At 45.0% G+C, this 10608-nt stretch overlaps 1 protein-coding gene across 1 annotated transcript in view; it reads left to right on the top strand.

Moving 5' to 3' along the window:
• The window catches only part of nhej1 (nonhomologous end-joining factor 1), a gene marked incomplete at its 3' end in the record, with an annotated part of 58415 nt that extends 57417 nt beyond the window's left edge, over positions 1 to 998 (top strand). The window contains exons 7-8 of the mRNA XM_083758506.1: positions 811 to 878; positions 987 to 998. Of these exons, the coding sequence (XP_083614632.1) occupies positions 811 to 878; positions 987 to 998 (80 nt within the window). The remainder of the gene's footprint in view (positions 1 to 810; positions 879 to 986) is intronic.
• Between the last annotated feature and the right edge of the window lie 9610 nt (positions 999 to 10608).

Raw genomic sequence — 10608 nt, 5'->3', positions numbered from 1 at the left:
GATGAATCGTTGCAGCCCTAGTGCAAACTCACACCAAACGCTCTTATAGAGTACAACAATCATACGCTTTTTGTACAGATACTGAGGTACAGTTGCATTTGAATTTAGTTTTTAATTAACCCATTCTGACCGGGCACCCATTTTGGTGTCAGCATCATGTTATGCTTTAGCTATTGAAAAATAGCAGATCTACAAGCTTGTAGGTCTGCTATTTTTGAAGAATCGAAGAGCGACTGATCTCAGGTCAGAATGGGTTCATCAGACCAGTGTGTGTCCGGTGGAAACCTCGTATGAATCTGATCTCAGGTCAGAATGGGTTAATTAAATGGGTGTCTTTGAAAAACAAAGAAGAGTTCCCGCACACTGTCAGACATCTTTGGTCACCTAGACCTTGAACTTTTTGGGGGAATGTTTTTATTTTAGTTTTTTTTACAAATCTCGTTTTTGTGCAGAATGTTTTTAAACAGTAATAAATAATTAAACAATTTTGGGCGGGAACCACTTTTGGTGTTAGCATCATGTTATGCTTGAGCTATTTAAAAAACAGCAGATCTACAAGCTCATATCGCGCCACCGAGTGGCGCGCTACGAGCTTGTAGGTCTGCTATTTTTGAAAAATCGAAGAACGACTGACATAGAAACATAGCTTTTTCAGAAAACTGTCAGGATGTAGAAGACATTTATAGAATCTGATCTCAGGTCAGAATGGGATAAAACAAAATGTAGGAAAAAGAAAAAAAGGGACCAATAAAAATGGTCCCGACCCGGTGTTTTGGACCCAGGTCACTAACGCCCTCCTCCGTCCTTTAGGGGAGTGGGCTGAGCTGGACCACGGAGCCACAGGGCAGACTGGAGACGCTTTGGACACGCAACAGCAGGTAAAACCATGTGGACAGTGGACACCTCATATGGTAGAACCATGTCCATCTCTGTGGGGAGGACAGTGGACACCTCATATTGTAAAACCATGTCCGTCTCTGTCTCAGAGTAACAAATAGTTCCACTTGGCTTTGTTTCCTGCAGAGTAACAAATAGTTCCACTTGCTTTGTTCCCTACAGAGTAACAAATAGTTCCACATGGCTTTGTTTCCTGCAGAGTAACAAATAGTTCCACTTGGCTTTGTTCCCTGCAGAGTAACAAATAGTTCCACTTGGCTTTGTTCCCTACAGAGTAACAAATAGTTCCACTTGGCTTTGTTCCCTACAGAGTAACAAATAGTTCCACTTGGCTTTGTTTCCTACAGAGTAACAAATAGTTCCACTTGGCTTTGTTTCCTACAGAGTAACAAATAGTTCCACATGGCTTTGTTCCCTGCAGAGTAACAAATAGTTCCACATGGCTTTGTTCCCTGCAGAGTAACAAATAGTTCCACTTGGCTTTGTTCCCTGCAGAGTAACAAATAGTTCCACATGGCTTTGTTTCCTACAGAGTAACAAATAGTTCCACTTGGCTTTGTTCCCTACAGAGTAACAAATAGTTCCACTTGCTTTGTTTCCTGCAGAGTAACAAATAGTTCCACTTGGCTTTGTTCCCTACAGAGTAACAAATAGTTCCACTTGGCTTTGTTTCCTGCAGAGTAACAAATAGTTCCACATGGCTTTGTTTCCTGCAGAGTAACAAATAGTTCCACTTGGCTTTGTTTCCTGCAGAGTAACAAATAGTTCCACTTGCTTTGTTCCCTGCAGAGTAACAAATAGTTCCACATGGCTTTGTTTCCTACAGAGTAACAAATAGTTCCACTTGCTTTGTTCCCTACAGAGTAACAAATAGTTCCACTTGGCTTTGTTTCCTACAGAGTAACAAATAGTTCCACTTGGCTTTGTTCCCTACAGAGTAACAAATAGTTCCACATGGCTTTGTTTCCTACAGAGTAACAAATAGTTCCACTTGGCTTTGTTCCCTACAGAGTAACAAATAGTTCCACTTGGCTTTGTTCCCTACAGAGTAACAAATAGTTCCACTTGGCTTTGTTTCCTACAGAGTAACAAATAGTTCCACATGGCTTTGTTTCCTACAGAGTAACAAATAGTTCCACTTGGCTTTGTTCCCTACAGAGTAACAAATAGTTCCACTTGGCTTTGTTCCCTACAGAGTAACAAATAGTTCCACTTGGCTTTGTTCCCTACAGAGTAACAAATAGTTCCACTTGGCTTTGTTCCCTACAGAGTAACAAATAGTTCCACTTGGCTTTGTTCCCTACAGAGTAACAAATAGTTCCACTTGGCTTTGTTCCCTACAGAGTAACAAATAGTTCCACATGGCTTTGTTCCCTACAGAGTAACAAATAGTTCCACTTGGCTTTGTTCCCTACAGAGTAACAAATAGTTCCACTTGGCTTTGTTCCCTACAGAGTAACAAATAGTTCCACTTGGCTTTGTTCCCTGCAGAGTAACAAATAGTTCCACTTGGCTTTGTTCCCTGCAGAGTAACAAATAGTTCCACTTGGCTTTGTTTCCTACAGAGTAACAAATAGTTCCACTTGCTTTGTTCCCTACAGAGTAACAAATAGTTCCACTTGCTTTGTTCCCTACAGAGTAACAAATAGTTCCACTTGGCTTTGTTTCCTACAGAGTAACAAATAGTTCCACTTGGCTTTGTTCCCTACAGAGTAACAAATAGTTCCACTTGGCTTTGTTCCCTACAGAGTAACAAATAGTTCCACTTGCTTTGTTTCCTGCAGAGTAACAAATAGTTCCACTTGCTTTGTTCCCTGCAGAGTAACAAATAGTTCCACTTGGCTTTGTTTCCTGCAGAGTAACAAATAGTTCCACTTGCTTTGTTTCCTACAGAGTAACAAATAGTTCCACTTGCTTTGTTCCCTACAGAGTAACAAATAGTTCCACTTGCTTTGTTTCCTACAGAGTAACAAATAGTTCCACTTGCTTTGTTTCCTACAGAGTAACACATAGTTCCACTTGGCTTTTATTTCCTACAGAGTAACAAATAGTTCCACTTGGCTTTGTTTCCTGCAGAGTAACAAATAGTTCCACTTGCTTTGTTCCCTACAGAGTAACAAATAGTTCCACATGGCTTTGTTTCCTACAGAGTAACAAATAGTTCCACTTGGCTTTGTTCCCTGCAGAGTAACAAATAGTTCCACTTGGCTTTGTTCCCTACAGAGTAACAAATAGTTCCACTTGGCTTTGTTCCCTGCAGAGTAACAAATAGTTCCACATGGCTTTGTTCCCTGCAGAGTAACAAATAGTTCCACTTGGCTTTGTTTCCTACAGAGTAACAAATAGTTCCACATGGCTTTGTTTCCTGCAGAGTAACAAATAGTTCCACTTGGCTTTGTTTCCTGCAGAGTAACAAATAGTTCCACTTGGCTTTGTTTCATACAGAGTAACAAATAGTTCCACATGGCTTTGTTCTCTGCAGAGTGTTCCGGTGATGACGGACCCTGAAACATCCTCCCCCTCCAAACCAAAGAAGAAGAAGGTGAAGGGACTGTTCCGGTGATAACCAGGACTGTTCCGGTGATGACCAGGACTGTTCCGGTGATGACCAGGACTGTTCCGGTGATAACCAGGACTGTTCCGGTGATGACCAGGACTGTTCCGGTGATGACCAGGACTGTTCCGGTGATAACCAGGACTGTTCCGGTTATAACCAGGACTGTTCCGGTGATAACCAGGACTGTTCCGGCCGTCATCACCGTGGTGCTTCCCCGGCCCACCACGGCACCGTAGAGACCCTGGAAAAAATACTATAATCAAACCTAGACCTTTTAGGTCAAACCTAGACCTTTTGTTTTTTAAACTAGGCGGTTTTTCTCTTCTGATTTGCACCCTTACGTAATGTTTGCTTGTTTTGTGTACGGGGACTACTTTCTAAATCTGATGTATCTGTTTGTAATGTTCATCCATATGTCCCGTGAGTGACTCTCGTCGTAATAAACTGTACAAATTATTGGCTACTCTAAATTGGGGAGGAAAAAAAGAAGAGAGAAAAAACACAGTTAACATTGTTACTGCAGTTCTGCAGATCTGTTGTGAGTCGACGCTCAGAAGTTAATGTCCAGAATTCTATGATTCCTTGAAAGTAGGTCTGGGATCCGGTACCAGAGGATCCGGTACCAGAGGATCCGGTACCAGAGGAATCAGATCCGGTACCAGAGGATCCGGTACCAGAGGATCCGGTACCAGAGGATCCGGTACCAGAGGAATCAGATCCGGTACCAGAGGATCCGGTACCAGAGGATCCGGTACCAGAGGATCCGGTACCAGAGGAATCAGATCCGGTACCAGAGGATCCGGTACCAGAGGAATCAGATCCGGTACCAGAGGATCCGGTACCAGAGGATCCGGTACCAGAGGATCCGGTACCAGAGGAATCAGATCCGGTACCAGAGGATCCGGTACCAGAGGAATCAGATCCGGTACCAGAGGATCCGGTACCAGAGGAATCAGATCCGGTACCAGAGGATCCGGTACCAGAGGATCCGGTACCAGAGGAATCAGATCCGGTACCGGAGGAATCGGTTCCATCACATTTATGGAACCGTTTCTGGAACCGGTTTCATGTGGACTTGCACATCTGCTGCTATACAATACAATACCAGTGGTTCTCAAAATGTTACATTACAAGGACCAACCGTTCTGAGAGTGTACACATGGAACCAAATGGACCTGTAAGGGTCCATTTGGTTCCATGCGTACACTCAGAGTTACAGACCCATAAGGGTCCATTTGGTTCCATGCGTACACTCAGAGTTACAGACCCATAAGGGTCCATTTGGTTCCATGCGTACACTCAGAGTTACAGACCTGTAAGGGTCCATTTGGTTCCATGTGTACACTCAGAGTTACAGACCTGTAAGGGTCCATTTGGTTCCATGTGTACACTCAGAGTTACAGACCTGTAAGGGTCCATTTGGTTCCATGCGTACACTCATGTGTACACCCATTACAGGTTACAGACCTGTAAGGGTCCATTTGGTTCCATGCGTACACTCAGAGTTACAGACCTGTAAAGGGTCCATTTGGTTCCATGCGTACACTCAGAGTTACAGACCTGTAAGGGTCCATTTGGTTCCACAATCGTTCAAAGGATCCTAAACTAACCCAGAATTCTGTGATGCGTTGAGACGCTGTATGTGCATCCCTTTCTGTCCAGTTGGTTCAGTTGGTGTGTATTCTACAGTCGGAAGTATTTCCTCCGGGTGTTTGTTTCAATATTTTCTATAAATAAATGGTTGTGTGATTTCTAATGAGAGTTTGGTGTTATGCCTGTTATGCCTCGCACTGAAAGGCCCTTGACATGCTGGTCTATACCATAGAGTTATATATCTATAGAGAAGACACCCGAGTTCTCCTTCCATCCACTTGCATTAAGTTGCTCAAAAGCGCATGAGGCGGATTCACTCCTCCTTCCTGGTAGGAACAGAGTGCATTCTGGGACGGATTGCAATGGTGAGTGGCCCCAAACACATGAACGCGCTGCCGTTGAACGCGCACGAGCGTCGTCCGTCGTGAACGTGTACAATGATAGTCAACGGACAGCGCGTTCATGTGTTTGGGGCCAGGCTGCAATACCTTCATTCGGCCACTATGTCCATTTCGCCTCAAGATTTCCTCTGGGTGCCTTCTCTATTCATTGCGAACGCAGTGAGCCACTTACTATGACAGCAAGGGCTGAATGTCTGTGTGTGTGTGTGTGTGTGTGTGTGTGTGTCACGCTGTTACACCACCCGCCCGCCACCAGAGGGCGCAGCTGTAGCACACACACACACACACACACACAGGGCGCAGCTGTAGCACACACACACACACACACACACACACAACCACACACACACGAGCTGCGTTCGCTTCACGCGTTTGCGCGTCTTACTTGTATATATACTCTAAGGTCTATACTCACATTTATCCTTTTGACCCCCATTATTAACCCATTCTGACCTGAGATCAGATTCATACGAGGTGTTCCACTGGACACACACACACTGGTCTGATGAACCCATTCTGACCCGAGATCAGATTCTAAAAAATGTCAGTCGTTCTTCGATTTTTCAAAAATAGCAGACCTACAAGCTCGTAGCGCACCACTCGGTGGCGCGCTACAAGCTTGTAGGTCTGCTATTTTTAAATAGCTAAAGCACGACATGATGGGTGCACAAAATGGGTGCCCGGTCAGAATGGGTTAACGAGTACAGGTGAGTACAGGTGATTACGTTTGTATTCTGCGTTTATGGTTTGGTATTCTCACTGCGTTTCGTGGCTCCCTCCGTGTCGGCAGTGGATCAGCGGGTAGAGTGGTCGCATGGCAACCGGAAGGTTCCCCGGTTCGATCCCTGTGGGCTCCCCCAGAGTAAGTGTCGGAGTGTCCTTGAGCAAGACACTGAACCCCTGATTGATCCCGATGAGCAGGTTGGTGCCTTGCTGTGTGTGTGTGTGTGTGTGTGTGTGTGTGTGTGTGTGTGTGTGTGTGTGTGTGTGTGTGTGTGTGTGTGTGTGTGTGTGTGTGTGTGTGTGTGTGTGTGTGTGTGTGTGTGTGTGTGTGAGAGAGAGAGCAAAGTCACATTGGGAGGCTTATACAGTTATGTATACAGTGGATAAAGGTGCTATATAAATGCACCATCTAGCACTCAATCATTTAACACATTTAAATGACACATTTAAGTTTGTATATAGGTTGGAGCTCACAGTATGACATCGGGGTTGTTCGTGCATGTTTAAATAGGAAAACAAAACAAAGTTGCCAAAGTTGTAATGAGGCTGAAGTGGTTAATGTATGTTTTGTAATAATTTGAATATACAAAGTAAGTATCTAGTAAAAGTATACAGAAAGTAATAAGAGTATAATATTCTTTTTTTTCTCCCCTTTATTGCTCTGTAAAGCACCTTGAGCTGCATTTCAAGGTGCTTTAAAAATTACCATTATTAAAATGAAAATAAGAGTAAATGTGATATTTCTACTGATGATGTTGATTTTTTGTAGGCTTATATACAGTAGGCTACAGGGTGGCCAGGGTAGCCTATAGCAGTGGTTCCCAAACTTCTTCATGTCAAGGACCCCCAAATTGACACTAATTAGCCCGCGGACCCCCATTTGAAGACATATGCCAGGGACCCCCATTTGAAGACATATGTCAGGGACCCCCATTTGAAGACATATGCCAGGGACCCCCATTTGAAGACATATGCCAGGAACCCCCATTTGAAGACATGCCAGGGACCCCCATTTGAAGACATATGCCAGGGACCCCCATTTGAAGACATTATGCCAGGGACCCCCATTTGAAGACATTATGCCAGGGACCCCCATTTGAAGACATTATGCCAGGGACCCCCATTTGAAGACATTATGCCAGGGACCCCCATTTGAAGACATATGCCAGGGACCCCCATTTGAAGACATATGCCAGGGACCCCCATTTGAAGACATATGCCAGGGACCCCCATTTGAAGAGATATGTCAGGGACCCCCATTTGAAGACATATGCCAGGGACCCCCATTTGAAGACATATGCCAGGGACCCCCATTTGAAGACATATGCCAGGGACCCCCATTTGAAGACATATGCCAGGGACCCCCATTTGAAGACATATGCCAGGGACCCCCATAAGGGACCCAAGAGGATTATTATGGCTCTAGCTGCAGTGACTCGAACCCGTTCAATTTCAAGGACCCCCAGTTTGACATGCATTAGTCTACGGACCCCCATTTAACGGCATGAGGCCCCAATTAATAGTGTAAATTCAATGTTAATATAACATGTACAAATGTATTTTGTATAGCCTATATACCATTTGTATACACTCTCAGAGTTACAGACCCATAAGGGTCCATTTGGTTCCAATATTATAGCTGGGGACCCCCTGGAACTCCCTCAGGGACCCCTGGGGGTCCCCGGACCCCACCTTGAGAACCACTGGCCTGTATGTGTTTTCCTATACCCATGCAGTACACAGACCGTTCATAATAAGCATTGATTAGACTCTCTCGAATACTGGACTACTCTCCCCGGTGCTTGCCTGTTTTCCTCCCGGAATTTTCCCCAGTGAAGGGGATAACTTTGTAATATGTTATTGGCTGTTTGTATTCTTTTTGGAAAAATATAAAAAGATACTCTTGTGGAAAGGCTATATTATTTGACTTATATTGAACCTATAAACAATTTAGTATTATTTAGTATATGTAAGGTTTTGCCCCCTCAAATGGTACCTCGTCAGATAATCCCCACATATCCTACAACAACTTCTGTGAACAGACTTCACTGTAGTAGCTTTTCATAAATTATATTTGTACTTAGGCTGTTCTGCTGTCATGCAAGTTTATAGTTAGAGAAATTCAAAGTCCAGCCGTCTGCTGTCCAGCCTCTCCCACCCCTCACTGGGGAAAATTCTGGGAGGAAAACAGAAACGGGGCGAGTTGTCTTGTTACCACTCTCTCACACAGACGGGCCACATTGGGCCTGTTTCGGGGCTGAGTGAGATATTGACTCAAGGTGTTGCAGAGCGTCTGTGGAATGCCATTGAAGTCTGGATTGAAAAGTCACTGTTTGCCTGCATGTGTAGCCTGTGGTTCAGGAACCATTCGAAATGTTTCCGACCTCTTAAATTCCTGAAGCATAGACTATAAGACTATAGCCTATATCCCAAACAAACGCTTTAAAAGGGCGTTTAGGTATATAAGCCTATAGGAGATTTAGACTCTCGTAGATGTATTTTATCGATTCGAATCTATATATTCGAATGATAAAATACACGAATCTTCGGCTAAGTTATAACTTATACTCTTATAGGCCTATATATACACGTGAAAGTGATTCGGTTCAAGCCCCTTTGCTGCGGATGCAGGGGCAGACGGCAGAGTGCGGGCCCGGGGCTCGGTGTCTCTCAGTGGGGGTACTGTCCGCTCCACATCCCGGCCCGGCCCGGCCCCGTGCAGGACGTGGTATTGGATGTCCTGATGTCTCGGTTCCAGTGAAACCGGAGCTGTTGTCCCCACACGACACAGACATGATTCACCGCGGCTTCTCACCGATCCGTTCCGTTTCCCCCGCGGCCCTGATCCCCGTGCACAATGCCCAGGAGCCCCCGAGTCATTCTAGGAGGGCAGAATACATATATCTGTCTGCTGGCTCCTGCATGGCTGCAGCGGAACTATAGACTGTCGTGTGTGTGTGTGTGTGTGTGTGTGTGTGTGTGTGTGTGTGTGTGTGTGTGTGTGTGTGTGTGTGTGTGTGTGTGTGTGTGTGTGTGTGTGTGTGTGTGTGTGAGCGCGCACCTGCGCATCCGACTCTGTGCGCACGCGTCTCAGGTTGAGGTTTGTCATGCCGAAGACATCGCCTTTAAGGCGAGTCCAAAGGACAATGTCAGTCAGCGCCATGTCTAGACGGAGGAATGGGCTGATGTTTGTGCACACACTAAAGCCCTGGGTGTTACTGTAACCCTGACAGTGTGTAGTCTACTCTGTACACTATAGAGAAACCCTGTTACTGTACTCTGACAGTGTGTAGTCTACTCTGTACACTATAGAGAAACCCTGGGTGTTACTGTACTCTGACAGTGTATAGTCTACTCTGTACACTATAGAGAAACCCTGGGTGTTACTGTACTCTGACAGTGTATAGTCTACTCTGTACACTATAGAGAAGCCCTGGGTGTTACTGTACTCTGACAGTATAGTCTACTCTGTACACTATAGAGAAACCCTGGGTGTTACTGTACTCTGACAGTGTATAGTCTACTCTGTACACTATAGAGGGGATCAAATGGTTCCATTTATACGTTTCAGAATTCAGATATAGTTACAGTAGCTTATATGACAATTAAGGTGACAAGCAGGGGCGTCATTTGGGGCGTCAGGGGATGGCAATGAATGGACACCCGCCGCGTGTTCACATTTATAGCCTCAAATTGAGTTAAGCCATAATATTAAATTATTAATTGTCACCGACTCTGATTTTTTTTTTTTTTTTTTTGCAGATTATTATAAATCAGATTTCTATATCGTGTTATCATTTGCATAAAGCGTTTTATTGTATGCAAACCGTATAGGCTCATTATAGCACGTACGGTAGCCTACTTTCAACGTGCACCCATAATGTTGGGAATGTGACATATATATATATATATATATATATATATATATATATATATAGGCGAACATTTTCAAGACATCGTTTACAAGCTCGTTGAGAGCTTTAGATCAACCATTTTCGCTATAGCCTCTTTTTTGCCGCAAAGTAAATAAACATTAATTCATTAAACTACGAGAGTCTTCTATAGATCTTATAGCCTTTATAGCGGAGACAGTGACGTGAGGAGGAAGATGGATTGAGGCATGATGCCGGAGAGGAGACGCCCGTGGCCAGTGCACTCTGCCACGGGAGGAGAAGAGCCTGTGCGGGGGTTTAGGGACCAGAGGGCAGGGCTAAACCCCTCCACTCCGCTCCACTCCACTCCACTCCACTCCGCGGCACCTCGTCTGTATAGTCGGATCTCTTCCATTTCCATGTGCATGCCAACACAACACGGCCCTGTGCGCTGCTATGCCGCGGCGCTGCCTGCACACTGCAGCCAGCCACAGGGACGCATTGAGAGCGCCAGCGGAGTGGCACTAAGAAAACCGCTGTGGGGACACCGTTTGACCGCCGTGGC

Source organism: Protomyctophum parallelum, assembly GCF_964188405.1.
Source record: "Protomyctophum parallelum genome assembly, chromosome: 23".
Classification (NCBI taxonomy): domain Eukaryota; kingdom Metazoa; phylum Chordata; class Actinopteri; order Myctophiformes; family Myctophidae; genus Protomyctophum; species Protomyctophum parallelum.
Note: the sequence above shows the minus strand (reverse complement) of the source record. Positions and strands in the feature narration are given on the sequence as shown.